Raw genomic sequence first — 26,183 nt, 5'->3', positions numbered from 1 at the left:
ATAAAAAATGTTGATTGGCTCGAGATTCGGAGATATATGTATTTTTTAAATCGCGCAATTTTTCGATATCTTGGTGTTGTTCGGTCGATGTCTCAAAATTTGTCAATTTCCTGTTCCTAATGAATACTGAAATGTATGGTCGGGTATTTTATCTTTCATTTTTAGTACTTTTAAGCTTTCAAATGTCTCTAAATAGTCGTCCAGTTCAAATCAAAAGTCAAAAGTACGTATTTTCACTTGGTATTTTTTTCCACTGTTAATACTATTTTATATTGAGTATTTTCTATTGAAAAATGTTTATTGGGATAATTTTCTGGCCACACTATTTTTTGTTTTCGTTTAAAAGGGTTAATTGAGAGTGTGCTGAATTTTAAATCAGTAAAATTGGGAGCTAAAAGCTCGTACTTGTATTAGAGAATCGCGCGAATAAAAAACACATATATCTCCGAATCTCGAGCCAATCAACATTTTTTATTACCAGATTCGTGTTTACTGGGCATAGATCTATAAGAAAAGTCATATCTCGTCTCTGAACCATTTTTCGTGTCGATCAGTGTTATTAGTCATAAGTCAAAATAAACGAAGTTGTATATTTAATTATAAATTACATTGGGCAGCAATATTTTGTTTCATTTTATAAAAATTGATTTATATTAAATTTATAAATTGATATGATATATTTGTAGTGATTGTTTAATTTATCGAGTGAGTCAATATTCTGTAATGATTTATATTTAAATGTCTGTTTATTGATATATTGAATACATTCTGTCGGTTAAAATTAAAGTATTCAATTTTGCAGTTGAAAAAACATGTAGTTTCTGCAAATTAACATACCTTAAAACGTTTCTAGTAAAATGTATTTTTTTTCGCGTAGAATTCAGCATTTAATTGAATTAACAAATCTAAGAGAGTGAGTCGTAATTCTCTCGCGGTAGGATTTATATAGCAGCCGTATCGTGTTGAGCGTGGATATTTTATTTTTTTATTTTGTAAAAAAATATACGATCTCAGTTTAACCGAAGTGCGTGTCTTATACATCAGTATACATTAGTATACACCAGTATAATAGTATTATAAATATTAGAGCAAGCTTGTCCAATGCTTTCGATACAACGAGCCACTTATTTACTATACACCCTCAAGCGACGAAATACATCATTTCATAAACATACTAATTTATTGATAATTTTCTAGGATTATTCCGTTTTATTATTTGAAATTATGTTGTATCATAGTTTTATTGTATATAATGAAATGAGATACGAATGTATTGATACTGCGGACGGTTTCCATTAACAAAAAAAGTTACAGATACGCAAATTTGAAGCATTTTAATTGAGAATGCGGTCCAGTTGGTTAATATATTTATTGTCTAAACGAAAACAATATTTCAATCAAAAATATCAGAACAAATAACTGTAATTTAAATAACCATTCATATGCGAATTTTTTTAAGAATAAAAATCGACATTTTTGTGCGATCCAAAACAAAAAAATTTTGCGTTATCGTAAATCTTCAGAATTTATTACAATCAACTTTTAGATAGTTATTCAATGAAAGTTTTTTTTTACGAATATATCACTCGGATACAATAAACGATTCTTAATACAGAATAAATGGCTATTTAGATCTTTTATCTATTTTAATATACAAAATTGGTTCATCGTGAAAGAGAACCAAGTCCAATTTTTTTTCGGCACACATATACAACGATAGACATTCATATATGTATGTATACGATTCAAATTTATGTTCCTTGTTGTATTATATAAAAAAATGCGTACGTATATGATTTTTTGTTAGTTCAGTTTCAGACTATTCATTAAGTTCTCACATATCTAATGCGTGATATGTGTGTGAAAGGCTGATTGGATTTTACACATTTTTATTCGTTCATTTAAAGACTATACAAAACATGTAACTTTTCAAGATAGTATACACACATATGTACATACATACAATGACATCTAATCGTCCCAGTCTGAAATACACCATGCACTTTTAACTGAGCAATACTAATTTCAAATCTTATAAATTTTCTCCTATTAATCCTTCCATCGAATATGACAGATCGAGGTTTCTTGAAATCAAACAGTTGGTGAAATAAAAAAATCGAATAATAATAGACGACGGTTGATCGATTTGAAGCGGCGACTTTCAATGTCGAACATGAGCGTTACGTGTGTTTATTTTCCATCGGAAACTTTCTACAAATCCGTTGTTTCATCGATGAAATTCGGGGTCACACGTTAGTGTCCACATCGCGGTCTACAATTCTACAGTAGCATATGGTGAATAGTAGATTAGTGTGCTCGAATGGTGCAAAACGCATTATCACAAAACCAACCCACAAACCCATTTGCGGATTAGCACCGTTAAAAGCTCACTTCAAAAGTGCAATTGTAACGTAAATCGAGCGAATCTTAACGCGCGACTCCGAATTCGTGATAATCACGCTCGAGATATTTCGTTGATTGGCAATATTCTCATACTTAAATTACTTCACTACATCTATAACTTCTTGATGCTTGACTCATTATACTGTGCTAATTATAACAAAACAAGGTTCGTTAGATTTATATTTTTGCACATATGTGATATATTCATTTATTTTTCCAGCCTTTGCAATATATCTATATATGTACATACATACATACTTACATAAATACTGAACGAGTGTGAAGTTAATTATCCTTTCTGAAGAAAATTTAAGATTTAATTTGTAATTTATTCTGTATACAATATATATATATATATATATATATATATATATATATATATATATATATATATATATATATATATATATATATATATATATATATATATATATATATATATATATATATATATATATATATATATATGTTACAGTGGAAGTGTATTTCCAGTTGTGATATATTCCAACTGGCGTTTTAAGTCATTCATATTCGAATACAATTCAACTAGCAAATTATATCTCTACAAGCGCAAACACACTTTTAACAATGTTGTAATATAACAGTTGAGTTTTGACAGCTCTGATGTTTTACGAATGCTTTAGAATTTAGTAATGCGTTAATATTTCCTAGATATTACGAATAAAACTAATAAGTACCGTATTACGATAACTCTATGAATGTTTTCAAAACAAAAATGTGACTTTCCAACCCAATTTATTAGTCGAGTGACGTTTTCACAAAAACCTAACCTTTTCATCTATCCTGGTACTAACTTATAGTTGAACTGTATTTTATTTTGTAATATATTTTGACCAGTTGGAATGTAATTCACCATATAAATCAACTCACGTAGGTTAGACGGATTATGTACATATATTACAACTGAAAATACACTTCAACTATAACGGTAGTTGGTACCAGGTTAGATGGAATATATTCCAATTAGTCAAAATATATTACAACTAGAAGATACATTTACATATTATATTTAGCCCCATAGTAGAATGCGAGGGATTTTAATACAACATATGTATTGAACCAATATATTTATGTATAAATAGAAAATGTTTCTTTCGAAAGATTACCTGTGTATGTGTTATGGGTTCAGTATACGGGCTCGAATAATGTCTTAGTTATCCACTAATCATAACATTGGGGAATTTTTCTGGAATTCTGAGAAATTCTTAATTTCTGAATAAATGACAGTCTTTAAAAATACCAAAAGCTGTTGTATTAAACTTAGCTCGATATGAATGTTTTATGCATACTCACAATATATAATTTATAGTGAAAAATTATATATTTATATAATATAAATATATAATTTTTCACAGGTTTTCCCAAAGTAAGTAAATACCTTAACGCATTTTTGTGTTTCATAATTATCATCATCAACAGCGTTGGATGAAGGCTTCTCTAACACGCCTCCCTTCTTGTATGTTTTGCGCAACTCTCAGTCATCTCACCCCACACATTTTAAATTCTCTCTGGTACCATTTCAACATTTCTTTTGCCTACCTTTCGTTTCTCTTTGCCATTTCAATCTCTTCACCCTCTCCAATATATTAACCACCCTTGTAATACTTCTAACCCACGTATTCCGTTTCCTATCTCTCTTCGTTATGCTCAGCAAACATTATTCAGCGTTCCATGCGTCATTGAGCGAATTAGATATATGGAACTATGTAGTATCTATATGTATGTACATATTTATACTATATAATGTAGTCAAAAATTAAAGAATCTAAAATTAACTCGCAAAAGATGGCGTCTATGATGGGAAAATTAACGAAGGAAACGTTTAATAGTAGAACATAAGAAAAGTCAAATATACTTTGGATAGAGAAACTAAAGAAAATTATTTGAATAAAAAAAACATTAGATAAGTTAATATGTAGGTTAGAATATTACAGACAGTTTTTAAAATAAATGAATTCAAATAAAATGTGAAAATAAATATGAATTTCAATTCATTAATTGATTTTTTCAAACTGACAATAATCAAACAAAAATCAAAAATGCAAAAAGCAAAATAATTCTTATTTTAATTGAAAAAAAATTTAGCCAACAGCATATCTTGATGGTTTCGTTAATGCCAACCACTGAGAGGTTGCCGGGTTCGATACTGTGGGTTCACCTCGATTAAAAAGAATTTATTCCGAGTATTTCTGTAGTGCTTCTAGTCAAATCTGGATATTTGTGATTCCACGTTTGCCAATTTATCTGATTTCACTGTTGAAACGGTTCCTTGTTAAATTGGCAAAAACCATTCTACAAACTTAGTCACTACTATTTGAAAATAATTTCAAAATTAATAATTTATATATATATATATATATATATATATATATATATATATATATATATATATCGTCATATATATATATATATATATATATATATATATATATATATATATATATCAACATGTTTAATGCTACAGCGTCGTTCAGAGGCAACCCGAAAATAGGATCATGAAAAAATATAAAATTGGGTCCATCGGCGGTGCCCGCCTTTCCCAAGTATTAAACAAAAAATAAATAAAAAATCATTGAAATTTGTTGGATTGAAAAAATTAAACTATTCAGAAAATTTTAAGTTCAAGTAAAATAATGATTTAAGTTACGCGATTACAGCAAATGTAAGGGCTCTAAATTGAAAACTTATCTATTATTTTCTAATATTGTATGCCCTGTGCCTTCTCTATCGACCAAACCTATTATACTTCAAATAATCGTCATATATAATATTTACGAAGACAAAAAGAGCTTTTTGCATACATACATACATACATATATACCGGTAGCATTTTTCAACATGAATGGTATATTTATCTCAATTTGCCCTTTATTTGAATTCTCCATTTCTTCATCACGTTCACATATAAATGTGACTCTATTTCATTCGGACATTATTGGTAGTGGATCGAAAATGTTGAGCACTACTGCTCCAGGGTGCGTTTCGCTTCGTGTTCGTGCGTTATCATCTTACACACATAGAGTGCAGTCATTCTTGGGCAATTTCGAATTTGTAAAATTTTCATAGATGAGTTACGAGCGACGTTCTGGGCCGCATCGGCTACGTGACCGCTCATATAGATCAACCGGCCCACGTATTTAATATTCTACGATATTTATCGTTTATCCGGCACAATCTGGCCATCGCACATGAGCGTTACGAAACTGATTGAAATATTGAACCGTGTCGGCCATTTTTCCATCATCGGATCACCACCGGCGCGAGACTGCCTACTACTACCTTCGCCTCACATTCGTTCGAAGATATGAATGTGACTGGGTATATTTTCCGCGATTACAATCACAATCGACACACCGTAGATATACAATGGCAATTTCAAAATCATTATTCAAAAAGCTCGAATACGAATATTGTGACGTACATAGAATTACGTACATTTGTGAGAGTACATTGGCGGCACGTTCTTATATAAGAATATCTTAAATCGTTAAATGAAAAAATATTTCGGTGAATGAATACCGTTTTTAAAAACCTCCTTTTAGCTTCACTTTGCAAAATTTAAAAAATTTGCCTCTTATCCGATCGTTTTTAAATCTAAAATACTAATGTGCCTGAAGAAAAAGATCTTCGATCAATGTGTCTTGTTAGTGATGACGTATGGATGCGAAACTTGGGAATTGAATGCTGAATAAGTTAGGTAGAGTGCGCTCAAAGAAGTACACTGTATGTATAACGAGAAGAGACAGAAAACAGAATAATTGGGTTAGAAGTTTGACAAAGTTTGATGTAATGGTGTAAAGTAAAGAAATTGAAATGGCAATGGTCGGGTCACGTAGCTACAAGAACGGACGATAAATTGATGAAATAAGTGCTCGGATTGTAGCCGAGAGAATGTAAAAGAGTGTAAGAAAGGTTACAAAAGAAATGGGTGGATAAAATCAGAAAGATGTGTCAAATGAGATGGATGACAGTAGTCTGAAATAGAGACGGATTGGAAGCGTGTTTTAGAAAGGTCTTCGCCCAGAAATGGGTGGCGAATGGCTGAGAATGATGATGATTATGAGATTTAACGTTTAAGCAGTCACGTACTTTAATTTAGATATGAAACAAGTCCAATTCTATTTTTCACAATTAATGTTTCAGCACTGTATTGTCTATTGTTATTCTCTTGCGATTTCACATATTCTGATAAATCATCACTGGTTTAATTTTCTATTAATTTTGTTTTCACAGTGTTAGTAATTCGTTCATAAACGTTTGTATCATCCAAATAAAAGACATGTATATGTTTCAATTAAAAGTATCCAATCATAAAATCTGGTATAGATTTCTTGATTGAAAAATCTTCTCATTTCACCCAAAAAAATATTAATTAATCGCATATATGTATGTACATATGTACATGCTAGTATCTCTTGATCAACAAACTCAGTTTGTTTCCACAGAGATCTCTCAATTGTGACAATGAATTCCGCTAATGAGCGAATTACTTTAACCGAGATATCAACTAGCGAGCAGCACTGAAAACCATGTACGCATAATATCCCATATTATATGTATGTGTTTATATGAAAGTAAGTAGACTCAAACAGTTATCCATCTTCAATTTTTATTACGCATTATAAAAATTTCCATTTCATTTAATGTAATTTAAAATCGGATTGAAATTTAAAGTGTATGCTTAAAAACCGTTTTCGAATTTCCGTTAATTCGTAAACTAAATATATACATATCTAAAATATACTAAACACATTTCTTAATATAATCTTTCGTATCGTGGTAACAATCTGTACTAAAATAATAAAACGCAATGATTGAATCCTAATTACACAAAAACGATATATATGTAGTCAACACCATCTGCTCCTCACGTTTTATGAATTAAATTTTATAAATCGGTGATTTTCAAATAACTCTTTAATCGCAGTCTGAAAAAGTCTACTTTATGCCATGCTGTCAAACAAAGAGTTGGTTTTTCATATTGTGAAATAGTATATTAGTAAATCGTCGGGCATAGTATATACCTATAGGTAAGTAAATCCTCTTAGATACCATTGAGTGTAACCATTACATTGGGATTTTATTGAAATAGCATGATTCGATTCATAAATTTAATTTTCTAAATTCGTTTGCCCCTGCCGTCAAAGTGCGAGTTTTTAACTTAACTAATACTGTCACGCAAGAAGTTCGGTAGAAAATTCATATTATACGAATATATTATTCTACACCTGAACGAATTGAATTATTCTCCCCTCGGGCATCAAGTTTTGATTGGATTTTTTATATGTGTATGTGTGTGTGTGTCATAAAATTCGATGTGGCGTGGGCGTGTCTATTAGAGGTTTGGCTTAATTGCACTCATCGTCGGATGCACATTCGGATGCATCTTGTCCTTGGGTGTGCGATGTCGTGTAACAGTAAAATCGGCAGTTTTTTCAACAGACTCTTCCCACGGCGTCTTCGAAAAAGTGCTTGGGCACGTCACGGAGGTTAACGCGATAAGGCTGACCCGGGATTCTCTTTTCGGTTCCGATGCCGAGGAATTAGCCAGCGATGACAGTTATAGCCTCAATATCTTATTTGGACGGGGACGGACGGACAGACGGACAGGCGCGGGGACACGTACCCGCTTATTACGGCGAGCTAGTGTTCGATGGGCAGACAAACAACGGAACGATTAAGCTGTCGGAGGCGGAATCCGATAAATATTCTTCAGGTAGGATCCGACAACATACTGTTGAGAAACGCTTTAGCATAATTTATTATTCGCATTATAAAGAAAAGTGCGTTTCTGAAACCTTTTACAGGCATTCCCTATAATTGCCGCTCCGTTCTTTGTGACTCTTTTAACCAAGTCTCCTTCTACATACATTCAGAAATAAGTAGATATTTAAAAAAATCTGTCTACATCCAAAATCAAACCTTGGGTTAATTTTATACGGTACTAGTTGAACCCGGCATGCGTTGCAGTGCCACAATATCGCATGCAATTCCCGTTCCCGTTCTCGTTCCCGTTCCCTTTCCCGTTCTGGTTCCCGTTCCCGTTCCCATTTTTCGGAACAACGCAGGCAGCTAACACCCTGGTCGCGACGCGAAAACATTTGAAATTATAGCGAATGACACTCATTCCCGTTTTTACCGTTTCCGTTCCCGTTTTTTCCCGTTTTTTTTTACAGTAATCTTCCCGGACATGCATACAACAAATCCTGAAAGTTCCATCGTAATCGCTTCAGTGGCTTAGGGGCCTATTCGAGACACACACACAGAGAGATTCATTTTTATATATATAGACTAGCTGAACCCGGCATGCGTTGCAGTGCCACAATAACGCATGCAATACCCGTTCCCGTTCCCATTTACCAACGTAAACATTTCCTTAACTACACACTGGCGCTTTATACTTTCGCGTCGATAAAATCGTAATTACGAATATTATTATTAAGAGGTTTTTTCCCTTTTTTTTTTCACAGTAATCTTTCAGGACATGCATACAAGAAATCCTGAAAGTTCCATCGTAATCGGTTCTTTGGTTTAGGAGCCTATTTGAGACAGACAGACAAACATTGGTTTTTATATATGTATATATGTATATAGATATAGACTAGTGGTTTTACCCGGTTTCACTCGGTATTTGTAATATAAACCGCTTAAACATGGCTAATGTAATACATAGTAGACATTTTATTAAATTTATTTGAATAGTTTTATTTTGTTTAAATTTATTTGAATATTCATTTGTTTTTTTTTATTAAATTTAACGTCACGGATTCTACGAACCAAAACTTACATACATAGAAAGTCTTTTTCTAAATTATATATTAGATGATTATTATAAGTAGCGATCGGCGCGACCCAGTGCTATTGGGACAAAAAATGGGTTTACCATTGTTTATTACAATGAAATACAAAGCTAGAGAGCAAAAAGAAAAAGTTTGGCCATTGTAATAGACAATGATGAACCCATTTTTTGTCCAAATAGCATTGGGTCGCGCCGAACCTTAATTATAAGGTCAAAATTTATTCCTAAGGATTGAGGTTTTTCAAAGTTTTGCAGTTCCGCGAAGAGAACAAAAGCAAAGATGTATAATAATTAATAACTGATCCAAACAAACGACCGTTTGTTTAGTCATGATCCGAAAATCGGATGCAAAAAAGTTTAGAATCTCACTCTGTCACTACCACTTCAACTATAAGGCACTACTACTTCGACTTCTCTATTGGGCAGGTTTTTAATTTATAGGAAACAAATACGCGTATATTAAAAATCAACAAGTGTAAAAAATGGTATAGTACATTGAATATATTAATGAAGTGTGATGCGAGTAGTGAGATAAAAACACAAAAAAAAAATTGATTTGGAACTGTGTGGTTTTCATAGGGAAGTTTGAAATTTATTTTAAATTAAAATTAAATTAAATTAAATGAGATTGATGACAAAATATTTTATTTTTATGAAACGAATGACATATTGGTTTTCATTGATTGAAAAATCCAAGCACAATTTTTATCGAAAAGTTCTGAAAATTGTCTTGAAAATCAATAAAAAAAATCCCGCCATAATTTTTATTTTTAAATGTCATCCAAAAATAATAATTTATACGTTCATGGGGTTAATTCAACATAAATAAATTTAATGTGCGTGTGATCAAATCAATTATTATTATTCTCCATTATTTATTATCAAAATAAACATAGTTCTATACTAGTTCGGTTTTTTATTCAATATAATTATTAATGAGAGATGTTCGCAGATAACGAATGGCATTTCGATTTATATCTCGCGTTTGAGTCATCGATTACATCATTTTAAAAACATATATTGGCTCTAAAACATTATATTATATTAAAAATAATAATAAATTATTACAATTTTTCATCGATGTGTTTCGCGAAATTTATCCGCATTTTAATAGCACACAGGTGTTTCAGAATCGGCAGCAAAAAATAAACACACGTATGCAGGAAGATAGGTATATCGTTCAAATAAGTCATAAAAACCTTCAAATGTAATTCAATCAATTTATAAAGTCGGCAAAAAAAAACAACAAAAATTTAAAACCGACTTAACGAATCGTTCACCAAATGTATAATTACTCACTTTATCAATTTCCGTTCAGGAAAAAAGATTTTGCACAGTCACTCTATTTATTCGGTTTTGTCGATACGATAATTTTTTCAATTGGCTTGAGATAATCCCATTCACATTCAGATGATTAAAAAATTAAATTAAATAACGCACAATACTTATATTGAAAAACTCTCAGACCGCCATTTTGATCGAATTTGGATCAAACGTGTATCTTCTTTTTCTAACTACATATTATATAAAGATTTTTTGTTTATTTGTTATTTAAATCTACAGCTTTCAGTAAAAAGTAAAATTTCAAAATTTTCTAAAAAATTCAATAGCTTACTTTTCATTTCTACTGCTATTCGTCCAAGCAACGCCGGGCAATTCTGTTAATTGCTAGTAGTAGATAGATTGGTATAAGTATGTAAATAAAGGACTATACCATTTCAAACAAATTTTGTGAGGATAAAATGTTATATAACAAATGAAATAATTATTTTGATTTGAAAAAAAGCAGAATTTGACCCGCTTTTCGTCAAACACGTGTACGGGTTGTCGTCGTTATCACACTTGTTTTAACTCTATTTTGGCCGATTTTTTTCGATGTTGCGAGGCTACAATGTCCAATCTGTACGTTAATAGGTTTTTTTACGTGGTCGTTGAACGTTAACGACCCGTTTAGACCAATTTGGCCGAGTCCCTTCGAGAGTGTGCGGCGTAGGAGCGTGGTCGGAGCCCGAACGTGCATGATTGATTAACAAAAATGTACCCGAGATAAATTAGTCGGATTAAAAGTGTTTGAGAGAAGATAAGTGGTCATCCTTACTTGATGTATGGGAATGAAACCAGTTTTGCCTTATGGGCGACCGTAAGCAACGGACACCACCGCACCGCACCGGCCAGGAAAAGATGTCTTCGAAGTATCGAAGTAAAAATCTCAAGGAATTTTATGCCGTCTCTAAGCGCTCACTATCAGATCGTTGCTAAGATCTTGCGACAAATTACATATAGGTATACAAATATACATTTACAATATGTACATATAAATGTACATTCATACGAGGCATACACAATTTATATTATATATATATATATATATATATATATATATATATATATATATATATATATATATATATATATATATATTATACAATTTATATTATTTATAAGGATTGTAAATAGGTTTTTGAGCTCTTTTTCCTATTATGCTTTAGATTAACATTAGAATAATATAATACTGTGATTACTAAACAAATTAAATTAAATTGTAAAATATAAAATGATCAGTAGATCAGTAGCTATTAAAATAGATATAAGATGTGTTGTGAACATAATTTCGTAATAATAAAAAGCATTTAAAAATCAAAAATATTATATATATTATATGTACATATGTATTTAAACACGGTAAAAATTTTCAAGTACAAATTCTTCGATCGTTTTATATGATTAGGTAAATATTCCAACTGGACACATGATTTGATAGTATTACAAAAAAAGTCTACATAGATATAATGAGTATGGTATATGCAGTGGTGTAGTGCTAAATAAAAAAGAACCAGGTCGGTGTTTAATTCTTACGACCCCCCCCCCCGTCCCCGCATTTTTCCTTACTAAAAAAATGTTGTATCCTAATATTGGTAGTTCAAATATTTATAAAAAAAATCAAATAATAATTAACAAATATTCTTACTTGAAATTATGATGTATTTTCTTATATTTTATAAAAACTTCCATAATACATCCTCTCTAACATCTTTGATTTTGCAAAACTCGTGTTTGTGTGTCAACAGCAACATTCCCTTTAGCAATGCTAAAAATATGTACATATGTATACATGCATATATCCAAAAACTATCAAATTTTAACATGTGAATTTAGAAATGACTATTCATTTAAGCTGAGTTCCCTCATTTTATCCATCCTCAAGTGCGTATGGTCAATAGTTCAAAGAATGTTTTCTTTCGAAGTTTTGGGTGGTTTTAGATAAAAAAAAGCCAATAAATTTCATTAAACTTCCTTTAAGTTTTGAATGTGCTCAGATTACTATTCAACTGTGGTCATCGAGTGTTAGAACGAGAATGCTCACAATATTTGGAATACAAAATTTTATGTGAAATGTTTTTTAATTGTACTCGAAAAACAATGTTTATATTAATCAAAGTGCCAGGGCGGCGACCTGGCTCCAAAAGAAGTACCAGGGCGGTGACCTGCCCCGACCTGGCCCGACTACAACACTGGGTATATGTACATACATATTTTATTTTATTTTTATAATATACATATATACCAGAAAGGCCTGACAGGTAAACCTTAATGCGCCTTCCTGGCCAATTACAAACAATGCAGCATTTGTATTACACAAGTCGCTGAATTACGAGACATCTATGAATTTTAACTTGTACATAAATTTTATTGTACATTAATCATACTCAAATAGTGGTCACATAAGAAGGTCTTTAGCCAATTTTAATTGAGGAACCATTTCAACAATTAAATAAAAAAAATTGGCAAACTCTGATAGGAAACGATCGACCTGGAGACACACATATCCAAGTCTGGCCAGTAGCATTACAGATATACTAAGAATAAATTATTTTCAATCGAGGTCAACTCGCGGGATCGAACCTGGTGCCTCTCGGTGCTAAGCAAAACCCCAACCACCGAGCCGTGCTGCTGGATATATCATTATCATGTACAGTCATCATCTCTGTTTTAGGCAACTCTTATCTTATCTTATCCCACATATTTTTTCTCAATTCAGTCAACCCATGTTCCCTGTAGCCTTCTTCGCACCCTATTACATTCGCTCGGGTACCATTCGAGCACTTATTTCGTCCACTGGTTCTAGCTATCTAACCATCCAATGCCATTTCTACCCTCTCCATACTTCTCTGCCTATACATTTACGTTACAAAGTTATTTTTAATTGAATCATTAAATTAAGCATACATCGAAAAACGGAAAAAGATTTGTACCAGTGTAATTGTTTGAAAATAGTTTAATTTCTACATTTACATATATGCATACATATGTATACTACATATGTGCAAAACTATGTACATATTTATTTACAAAATTTATATATGTTATAATCTAAGTATTTACTCCGGTTCGTAAATGAATATACTAATTTGTCCATACACGAACTATTGGTTTTAGTTTAAAAGCTATCTTCAAATCAACTCACCAGGTGTCGGATGAAATTTTTCGCTGTCAAAACCTTTGAGATGTCAAAATGCCAAGTATTTAAAAATGAAATCCTATGGAAACGACATTAAAATGTTGGTATAATTCCCGTTTCTGCATACATACATACATAGACGATGGGAAATACGATTGAGAATACATACCTAATCGTTTGTTTATACTATAACTGGCTAGATTGGTTCGCGTATGAACAAACTAGTATGTTCATGAGGGAACAAATTGTAATCTTGGAATGTAACATATATAATTATCAGTAATTGTAATTTTATTTTGAGTGCTTAATGTGGTAGGTGACATAGTAGATGGTACCAAGCGGTGAGTCTTATGTAGATTCTAATAACATGTCAATTAATAACACAAATAATGATTGAGTTAATGTCCATAACCAGGGGCGTCATTTTAACTTTTCCCAGGGGGGGGCAAAATTTTTGAACGTACAAAAATTTTGAAATAGAAATAATGGTACATAAATTAAACAGAATAGAAAACATTAAAAAATGAAAAAATCTATGTAGTATAAAAACAAAAGAATAAAATAAATAGAAAAGCTTATAGCGAACATCTAAAGAATTTAAAATATGTACATACATATACATATGTACAAATGTTCAAACACACGAAATTCCACAAGCTTGGAATTCGTGTCGCATCCGTACTTTACAGTTTTGTAAACGTATTAGGAATGTTTGTAATGTTTAAGTACATATATATTTACTAATTAAAAAAACCTTTTTTGTAAATCACAAAACAATTGAATTTTCAAAATTTAAATTGAACGCCACTTCAGAGAAAATTTTCATTCAACAATCTGATTTATTTTTAGATTCGACAATTCATTTGAGAAAATATGTACATTGACTGATTGGAGAAAACGAAAGTATGTCTTTCGAAATAGGGTTAAATGTGTCACACAAACAACAAAAAAAAACGGCACGAAAGCAAATCGAAACTCATCACATTGGAAAACAACAATTACATTCGTTGCAATTTTTTTCACTTCTGATTATATTGAATGCGTATCATTTCTGCATACATATGTATATACATATATCAACTACATATGTAGTATATACTGACTTCATTCGAAAATTATATAGAATGGAAATGCGAGTAGGATAATATTTAGAAGACTTATTTATATTAGGGCAAAATAGCCCTATTCCCAGACAAATTAGTTATTTATCACGACATAATATGCAAATGACCATATATAAAACATTTCGCCCTGCAAATAAAAAGAGTGCCCCTCTTAAAAATAGCTCGCACGAACCATTGGGGGTTCGCCCGGCAAATCAAACATCAAGTGGGTTGCTAGTAACAAAAATAAATACCGACCCTAACAACATAATCTGAAATGAATTAAACAAACCCTAACTTAACCTAACCTTAAATAAATAAGTGTTGGCTGTTAAGATATTATGATGTGTTTGGATGGATATTACGATGTGTGTACCATGAGGAGAGTGGGAATGGACAGGAGCGGGGCGACGCGCTGTCATCCAACTGTCAAAATTATAATTTCCCTGATAGGGGCCAGTTAAAATGTAATTGGATTTGATTTCACTGAACACTTCTATTAATATAATACTTCACCCAGTGAAAATGTAGCTGGTTATCAAATCACTGAAAGGTCAAAATTTATTTTCGTTACTGGCAGCCCATTTGACGTTTGATTTTCCGGGCGAACTCCGATTGGGTCGTGCGCAGAGAAATGTTATATAAATAGAAGTGGCTTTAGGCGTCATATTGTTGTCAAGTGACGATTGTCCACAGACAATCCTAAATAATTTTAGCATCAGTCGTATTTGATGCTTGGTGCTCGACGTATGTCCGATAAAAAAATCTCTGTTTGTTTATATTACTCGCGAGATGGGCAAGCATCGGTAAAAATTGCACAATGCATTAAAAAACACACGATAAACAACATGGGATACATTTTTATAAGTAAATCGATCCGATTGTATTCCGTGCGTTGCTACGTATTTATAGAGACGTAGCGCGTAATATTGACAACAATTATTTATTCTTAAGGGCCTTTCTATTATTATTACAATTCTCTGGTCGTGCGAGCTTTTTTAGAAATGTTGATTTGACATTAAATGTCGTTTTGACATACGTCGTGTAATTTATTTTACAGCCGTGCCTAAAATATTATCCCTTTATATTATACTAGTGAATAGCCCGATGAAATATCATCGCATGGGTATAAAATTATTATATACCCGTATAAAACTAAAAAAAAAATCCGGAACCGGAACCGTTATTTTCGTAGACTCTCATAGATAGTTTTCAATTCTTTATTTGTAATAATTTTCAATTCTTAAAGTTAACGTTAACAAAATGTAATATTTTCCGATTATACACAAACGGTCATTGACCCCGTAACGTTGAATATTATTATTACACATAACAAATTACGTGCATATATATATATATATGATGTGTATTTACAACACGTATTCTGGGCGAGGATATGGCATGCGACGCGAGCTCGTGAGTGCCAATGCGTTCGGATCGGAGGGTCCGAGGTTCGATTCCCGGCGCCCGCGGTGAATGAAATCAATTTTCAAGAAAATCGTCAAAATATAAATAATTTAAATTATAATTATAATTTAATTGAAAATAAATTCATAAAAAAATGGTTCAAAACCTCGCTAAATGAAATTATTAAAATTACATATTTTTGTATGGCGAGAAGGAATATTTCAATTAATGTTTAAAAAGAAAAGGCGAAATGAAAAATTGGATTTGGCGTGATGTCCGAGACCATTAGCTCAATTTAGACCCATATTCAGGCTATTTGGGGTGATCGGTTCGAGTCGCGACAAAGTCATCTCGTCGAAAAATGAATAAATCGATTTTTATCGATTCGTTCATTATGTTCGGCGAGAGTTAGGACACACACACACACACACACACACAGATTACCGTCTTTATATATATGATGCTTAGTTCAATAAGCAATGCAAAGCTGATACAACACATACCTACATACAAGCTTGTATATCAAACGGCGTGACTTTCGAGTCGGTCCAATGCTCCATGTGCGAAATTGGGTTTTCATTAGCGATGTGAGCGGTGCAGTAGCTCGTAACCATTAGGATCGCGATTCGCGAGGATTTATGAGATCGGTGGGTCGGTTTAGTCGGAAACATTACACTTGTAATGGCAGTGGAATCCTGAGCTGACCATAGCTCGACGGGGCATTTGAGCTTATAAGGAGCTGCCTCCTCACCTCATCGTAACGCGCTCGCATATCTCTCGACGTAATTAAATCTGGTGCACATACCGACGCAGACGACACCTGGACTTCGAAGCTCTGACGCATTGTGCAACATCTTCGCATATCCCATGCCTGTCGTGGAAATTTTTATTGTTCCGCTGAAAATTCGAAATGTCTCCCTGTGGGTTTTTTATCGTCATCGTTGACATGGCATCCCGCTGAAGTGCACATTCCAGGTCTAGATACGTTGTTGAACAATCGTGAAGATGAACTGTCGTGATGTTTTAGATTAATCTTCTTATTTTTTTTTTGTGATTCTGCGTACTCGATTTAATGTACATACATACATATAGTATATTTTCTTATTTGATTTTGATTTCTAAATGCTTTTTATTATTACTAAATTATGTTCACAACACATCTTATATCTATTTTAATTGCTACTGATCTACTGATCATTTTCTATTTTACAATTTTAATTTAATCTTTTAGTAATCATAGTATTATATAATTCTAATGTTAATGTACAGCATAATAGGAAAAATAGCTCAAAAACCTATTTACAATTCTTATAAATACTCATAATACATCTAATACATAATATTAATTAAAGACTCTCTAAAGTCGATGACCTAAAGCAGATTGTGTTTAGGTAATCTGTGTTTATACCTGAAGGGTATAGACATTTTGTTGTAATCACCGAGACTCTTCACAAGTGTGTTAGTATGGTTATTAGTGATTCTGTCATAGAATATACTGGTTAGTTTGTTAGTAATGTCTATAACAAACGGAATATTATTTATGGCATGCAGTTTTTTCAAGTTAGTATATATGGGTGTATTATAAATTATTTTTAGGGATTTATTTTGTATTACTTGGAGCGTGGAAAGGTTAGTATTCGAGGCGTTATTCCATACAGGTGAAGCATAGTTTAATAATGGTAATATGAGCGCGCGATACAATTTTATTTTATTTTGCGTTGATAAATATTTTTTTTATTTAATGTTGCAGCATAGTAGGAAAGAAGCTCAAAATTCTATTTTTATTTCTTAAAAATGTTCATATTACATTTTAAACATTTACATACATATAAATAAAGAATTTTTAAATTCAACGATCTAAATCAAATTGTGATTGAGTAATCTGTGTTTATACCTAAAGAGTATAGACATCTTGTTGTACAAAATCACCGAGACTCTTCACAAGTGTATTATTATGATTACCTATTAGTAATGCTGTCATATAATTTTCTGGTTAAGAATATTGTATGAGTGGGTATTTGTTGTATGTTTTCAAGTCTATCGAAAGATATCTGGTACTATCTTTACCTCATTTCAGTTAACTTGGTAGATGTGAAAAATTCGTGATTCCTATTGGTTGCCGTTCTTAAGACTAAACAATAATGCGCATATGATAAAGGTTGATAAAAAAAGCTTTTTGATTTATAGGAATCGAAATTTAGAGTTTTCCTATTGATAAGTTGATTGAAATGAGATATAGTTGTGATGCTAAATGCTTTATCAACCGCTTTACAGATCATTTATTCTTTATTAACACTTTACGAACCGTTCACGCCCTTTGAAGTACGGACTTTGGCGTAAGGACCATACGCCTACTTTGTCATCAGAAAAAAATTTTGGAAATTTCTTGAAAACTATGCGGCCCCTAGGCTAGGTTTTATGCAAAAATGAGCGGGTCTCAAAGTGTTAATTTAAAAAATCGAGTGAAATTAAATCTTAAAATCATTTCAGAAATTTAAGTTTAAGTTTGGACCAGTGTGGCATTACATAAATCCCTAATGCAAAAAAATGCATTTATACATCATTAAATAAAGTAAAAATATCAAATAACAAAAACATAGTAGGGGTCTTGCATCTACAGCCAGCACCAATATACATATAAGAGCCAGCCGCAAATACAAAACATTCTCGCGAGGCCCAAATGGAAAAGAGAAGATCAAAATTCGATTCGTACATACAAATTATTAAAATAATGATGAGCGCAGACTGCCAGACATATAAGTTAAAATAATTTCTGATAACCTCACTAAGGTAGAAAATATTACATTCAGGCTCAGCAGCATAGATTTCTTTAAGAAGTCGGATTGCTCTTGGAATGGGAGCCATCCGATAAAGTAATGTGCGGGCAGGAGGTACAACCATCAAATGATGATGTCTACCACGCACATAATTATTAAGGACATTTAGTCCCAACTGTTCCAGCAACAACGGGCATGACGTATTACCAGGTAGAAGTTAGAGAACAAAACGAATCCGACCGCTGTACTCTGTGAGGTGAACTACATGCCGTCTCGCTTGCACTCAAAATATTACGCGTTACAACCATACACACAACGAAAGCATTTAAATTGCAATTACCGCTTGAGCTAATACGTTTAGATAAAAAAAAATATGGAGATAAAAAACCAATCCTTATAAACGTGGTGAAATAAAAAATTTGCCAAATAAATGAAAAATAGCACGCGAAAAAAATCCGTAAAAAAATATATATTTTTGACTTTTAAAATTCGCTAGACAATTAATTAGAAGTATTTTAAAGCAATGAAATATTACAAATAATAGAAAAAATATCTGATTATTGATTCCAATACTCACTTTGAGCGTAACAATCCTAAATTTTGAGTTAAAGACCGCAAAAGCCAAAAAACTGTAAAAATCGCGCATTTTTTTAAACGCTCATATCTCGTAAACGATCACCCACCAACAAAAATCAATATCATATTCGAATTCAGTGGGTCAAACTTAGTAAAGATTGGCTAGTCTCCGCTCTGGTATTTTTTTTGTTGCTCAGTGTAATCATAGAGACATCTATGGATTATTTTTAGATTTTTGTGTACAATTATTATTACAATTTTTATACATATAATAAACACGAAATTATAGAGATATCTATAGATTTCAGATTACTGTGCATAATTTTTACAAATTATACACACAGATTTTGTGACAACAGGAAATGATCTAATACCAATTTTCAGGAACCGTTTCACCGTTACAATGATCAGATAAAATTAGCAAACTCTGATAGAGAAACGATCGATTTGGAGTCACAAAACCCTCAAACCTAACCAGCAGTTTGATGAGGACCTCAGTGGTGCTAAATACATATATACGCTACCATTAAGCCAAACTGCTGGCTTATGTATAAGTACCCAAGAGACGTTGAAAATCGGAATCGGAGTCGGAGTCGCATTGTGGGAAAATGTTGGAGTCGAAGTCGTGCTTTTTTGTCGAGACTGTTGTCAACCTCGATCGGTAAGGACGAGGAGCAAACTCTCGCTTTTCAAAAATGCACCCAGACTGTTATTTGACTAGCTAATTTGGGATGTCGTTTCTGGAATTGCTGGCGACGTTGGGAAGCCTTCGAGGAGGTGTCAGATGAGAATGCATCGTGCAGTATGAGTGGTTGGTAGATGGCCAAGTCATTGGAACTATCGAAGGGCAGCAAAGAGCGAGGTGGTCAGTTTGGGCGGAGGCCTCTGGCCGGTCTTAGCAACCGTTTAAGGCAGCGAACCCAGCACCGGTCCACCGGTTCGAGGAAGGCTCGGACGAGGGGCCCACTTTTTGTCACTGTCGTGGACCGTTGCCGCCGCTCACCTTCCAGGATTCCACCAATAGCGATACGATGCCGACGAGCCTATATTCACCTCAACCTGTCCATGTAAACCGCACTAGGATTAGAAAATAGTCAATCCTTCATAGTAACAATTAATACTGACTTAAAACTACGAACCCTTATGTATGTACATACATACAAAAGGGTTAATATAAGTATAGCCTTTAAAATTTCTATGAATCCAAGATTACATATGTATGTATGTATGTATCTCTCGCATAACAATACTACTTACATATGTCGTTGAATAGTGCAAGACACTTTGTGACAGTAATAAATAGTTGGCCTAGTGGCTTAAAGTAATGTGAAAAACATATGAAATTCTATATGAAGCCCCATAAATTACTAATAATAAACGAAGAAAAGCGAAATGTTATTGATTCCAATTTTAACCACAAATCAAATGTGCAAAAAAGTGGTTCCATATATGTACATATGTATGTCTCAATGGGGTCTACATCACGGGCCCGAATGTGAAACGCCGGAAAACGCAAATATCGGAAGGCAAAAATCGAAAATAGAAAGATCTTAAGTCGAAAGATAAAAAAAAGGGTGCATGGTAAACGGTACATACTCACTTAATTTGTGCGAGCAGGATACAACAGGAACAAGAAGAACAGGCTTTTCCTCCCGTATCCTGCGCGCGCACATTAATACGGGAGGAAAAGCCTGTTCCTCTTGTTCCTGTTGTATCCTGCTCGCGCAAATTAAGTGAGTATGTACCGTTTACCATGCACTCTTTTTTTTATCTTTCGACTTAAGATCTTTCAATTTTCGATCTTTGCCTTCCGATATTTGCGTTTTCCGGAGACCGGAAATAAATGATCTTTGTAATATAGCAAAACTGATATTTTCAATTCCACAAGACATCCTAATTAGTAATCACAAGACATTCTAATCAGTAGTTCAAGGTTTAAACTCAGTGAAAGAATCCGTTTTATTTTAAGTACTTTTTTTTATCAAATTTTACAAAAAGGGAATGAAATAACAGGATTTTCAATATTTTAATTTGGACTTTCTCGGCTTTTAAATTTTTCATGTATTGTAGTAGATTTATTTTCATTAAAATGGGTTTATTTGAAAAAAAAAATTTAGTTTAATTAAAATATATTATCTATATACATATGTAAAAATAATATTATATCATTGTATATATTTAACTTTATTTATTTATATTCAGCTAAATGAAACAATTTACATAAGAATGTGTAAAGACAATTCATTACTAGGTGTCTTTTTGAGAAAAATATGGTTTAAAATAATATAAGCTAAAACTTAAAATGTAATCTTAGTTATACATATGTAACTTAAATATAAGATATTTACTTTATTTTTATTCATTGTTAATCATTTAAAACTTTTTCTCAAGTAAAAAAATAAATAATCTTCTATAAGTAAAAAAAGCATATTTCAAGTTTGAAATTTAATGCATTAATTATTTTATGTAATAAAGTCACGAGATGGAATTTAGGAGCTTACAGGGATAATGGTATAGTTAGATAAAGTATTTTTCATATAATAACATTCCAAATGATATCAATGTTATTATTTATTTAGGTAATAATATTTTGGACAACATATTTTAATAATAAAATGGTTTTAATATTTAAAAGTAGCTCTATTGTTTATTCATCTTAAAATATGGCCAATTATTTTTTTATTTATATAAGAACATGTACTTGGTAGAGGTCACATAGCCGTTGGACCCAAGGAGTTTTGTTAAAACAAAAAGTCATAATACAAAAATACAAATATCAAATAAGATCAGAAACAATAAATCAAAATGGAATATAAAACAAAACCTTAAAATAGATGAAAAGCAAAATATAAATAAACAATTGAAAAAAAGGGAAATCCAAAAGAATAAACCACAAAAGGAATCCATTTATTTTCAAAAATTCATCAATTCATTTTTTTAATTAGTTGTAGATAAATTCATAGATGCCAAAAAATTACATATTCTCAAATTAGTGTCATTTTATAATTTAGGTGCATACACGCGATACAAACAAACACAATGTTGTATAATATAATTTGATAAATATGTTTTCAAATTCATATTAAAAAAAATATATACATATATAATATATTGTATATATATTTTTATGTATGTTTTCTGAAATGTGGCGAAAAAAGTGCAATTACAAAATCTCTCCTACATTGAACTTTTGATTGAAACATGTATGTATAATTAAATTTAACCAATTGTAGTATTTGTCATAGTACCATTAAGCAATAATATATCAGTACTGACTTCATATTTTGCCTGCAATAATATAACAGTATATGTGGCGACAGCTCCACTTAACGATAGAATAAACGTGAAGTCAAAGTGAAAGAAATTGCTTGCTGTCACATAGACTTCACGTGCTGCTAACATTTGAGAGAAACATTCTGTTAGTTCAGATTGCTTGGACCCTTAAAAAAAGAATAATTATATATATATGGTAAGATTTCAACACAAATCCTTCCTCGTATAACCAAAAACAAAAATAATTGTATTACCATAAGGAGACAGAATACTAAGTTTGTCGACTAAATTATGAGTATTATCGACTTCGCTTTTAATTAGCCCACTCATATATGCAGCGATAATTAAATATGTCAAATTGGGAACACACCACAAAACTACAAAAAGACGGGTGTATTCTCCCTGAAATGAAATTTATACAGAGTTATAATGTTAATATTTGATTTAAATATTTATATTTAAAATAAACTAACCTCGGCTTTTAGCACACTTTCATACATGATCAATCCATTTATAGTAAGTAATATATATAAAAATACAAGAACGCAATTGAATAGTAACTAAAAAATGAAAAAAAAGGCTATTATGTAATTCATAATTGAATAGTATGTAAAATAAACCCAATCGATACTTACATTAACTCCAAAACATGAGCTGATCATATAAACAATATCGGCGAGCTCATCAAAAATTCTCATGAATTTCAATAACACATCGTTTCTCTCTTTCTCTTGATTTTCTTTCAAAATTGATACGTTATGTGTGGTCCAAATATCTAATTCTTTGCCATTTTTAATTTTATCACCATTTGCTGACTCAATTTTCGGAGGTGATACACTCAAAATAAATTCATTCATTCGTTTGTTATATACAGTGAAGCGGGATACGACAAACCACACTATTATTGAGAAATCGATCAGTTCCATTACCATCATATTATCCAAAATAGCCACAGTAATTATTTGAACCAATTTCCACCAAAGGGTAAGTCCGGCAAAATATTGATAAAGCGTATATGCAGTAGCCGCCGTGAGAAACAACAAATTCACTACCAGAATTCTTTTTTGAAAGTATGAATAATATTCTTTCTTATTGATTTCAAGCTTTTCATCGATGCTATTGAATCCTTTTAGTGCTCGGTGGATAAAGGGTGATACAAAGTAAGCTGAGAGTAAAGCTGATAAAGAAGCTCCGATGCTGCTTGTTATATTGCCCAGCAAATTTATGACCGTGGCTATTATTGGCCAATTATTTGCTTTCAATCCAACTACTTTGTATATAACTAAAGTATTCAAGGAAAACCCAGCCAAAACTAAAACTGTTGTATACATTTTTGAAAACCAACCTATTGGACTAGTCTTTTTACCATTGTATGATATTTTCTGCATTCCAAACAATGTTAAAAGGAAATTTAGCGGTTTATAAGCATATAATGCTCCATTGCCATCTTCGATTTCGTTGCTATTTGATTTTGAATTGAAATCTTTTTTGTGAATCTTCTTAGATTTTTTAAATGCGTAACTTGATTTTGACACCATTTTATGTGAAACAAAAATATAAACTTACACAACTATCGTCTGTTACGCTATTTTAATTTTGTTACAAAGCAAGCTTTGTACATTATCTATATATAATATATATATGTATAAAGAATCGATAGATAAAATACTGTTTTAATCGAATTAAAGTAATTAATTATTCATAATGTGACAGTGACAGGCAATTGTATTTATTATCTCATTCGTTATTCATTATAAAATACCATTTCAATTAAACATACATATATACTTATAATGTTTCTTCATATACATACATACATATGTACATATGTGTATACAAATGTATAATTATCGATTTACACACATATTCGTAAATACTAACATAAGCAATTAAATCAGCAGCCCTCAATATTTTTTATTTCAATATATAGTTTCATTTCAATTCAAATTTTCTCAAACTTTACTTATCAGTCATGTAAAAAAATCAACCTATACAATATTTTATAAAAATTATACATATATAGACCTTTTATTCTTAATAAATTGTGATATTTGTAGAGTTGAAGGCTAAGCTTGTTGGTGGGGATTCATTAACTTGCATTAGAATAACTGTGTATGTTGCTACTGTACCGATCAAAGAAAATACAAATGAAAGATCAAATGGGAAAAAGTTATTAGCCGTTACAAATACATTTCTCCCGGTGAGCATTTGAGAGAAACATTCCAATAATTCCAGTTGGTCTGAATCTGTCAAAGTAAAATATTACAATTATTGAATAAAATCGATAACATAATGGTTTTGGAAAAATATAACTTACTTATAATTGGACTGATTGTTAATTTATCAATAGTAATAGAAGTCTTTTCAACCTCATCTCTTAATATTTCGCCGACATAAGCTGCGATTAATAAAAACATTATTATGGGAGCACTCCAAAGGATAATCAATGGTACTGTAAAGGATTGCTGAAAAAAAAATAAAAAAGATTTTCAATTACAATTATTACTAATTATGTATTTATTAAAGAAAGTTCAGAACATTGTGACATTACGGCTATTATTATTTTACAAATAAAAATACATATTACAAAATAATACAGAAAAAGAGAAAAAAATTAATTGAAGTACGTAAAATAGAAATATACATATATGTAATATTAATATACATATATACATAGCACATATGTACATGTATGTATATGTGAACTTACTGTTCCACTATTCAATTTTTCAAGAAGAATCAGTCCATTAATTGTTGACAATATATTTAAAAATGTTGTAGTAGATGCTAAAAGCAGCTGTAAATTGAATGACCAGACAATACTTTATAGAACTAATGAAATTTTATAGAAAGTCAAAATTTATTTTATTCACCTGTAAACCAAAACAATTGTTGATAATTTGTATATTATCTGCGATTACGTCAAATATTTTCATAATGTTCAAAATTTGATCAGAATAATCTTTAACTGGTGACTTTCGTATTTTATCAATACTAAATACTTCGATATTTTCATCATTAGAACAATTTATGTCATTATCAATTTTCATTACCTCAGTCAAAATATTTTTGAATTTTTTATTTAATACTTTGAATCGTGTTACATTAATCCAAAGATTTACAGAAAAATCAATCAATTGCATTTGCGTTAAAAAATTCACAATATGCTCTAGTGCCAAAGGTATTCTTCCAATCCCACTATCGATATCACAAAAATCTTCATATGAAAAGTGTAAAATTCTAATAATGACGACAAAAAATTGCAATATTATAATGGAAAAACGTAATTTATCAAAATATGATTTCCCTCGAATATTTAGCTTTATATCAATTTCATAGATGTTGAGAATCATTTGTGTAATATT

The 26,183-nt window shown here is 31.4% G+C and overlaps 2 protein-coding genes across 2 annotated transcripts in view; one reads left to right on the top strand and one right to left on the bottom strand.

The window, feature by feature from the left end:
- The window catches only part of m (zona pellucida domain-containing protein miniature), a 103,169-nt gene extending 78,813 nt beyond the window's left edge, over positions 1–24,356 (bottom strand). The window contains exons 1-4 of the mRNA XM_077429348.1: positions 23,454–24,356; positions 23,292–23,378; positions 23,073–23,220; positions 22,822–22,985 (exon numbers count right to left, since the gene is read on the bottom strand). Of these exons, the coding sequence (XP_077285474.1) occupies positions 22,822–22,985; positions 23,073–23,220; positions 23,292–23,378; positions 23,454–24,356 (1,302 nt within the window). The remainder of the gene's footprint in view (positions 1–22,821; positions 22,986–23,072; positions 23,221–23,291; positions 23,379–23,453) is intronic.
- The window catches only part of LOC143910667 (uncharacterized), a 384,446-nt gene that overhangs the window by 254,361 nt on the left and 103,902 nt on the right, over positions 1–26,183 (top strand). The gene's annotated exons all lie outside the window — the stretch shown is intronic.

Source organism: Arctopsyche grandis, chromosome 4, assembly GCF_051622035.1.
Source record: "Arctopsyche grandis isolate Sample6627 chromosome 4, ASM5162203v2, whole genome shotgun sequence".
NCBI lineage: Eukaryota > Metazoa > Arthropoda > Insecta > Trichoptera > Hydropsychidae > Arctopsyche > Arctopsyche grandis.
This window is presented reverse-complemented; position numbering and strand designations above follow the sequence as displayed.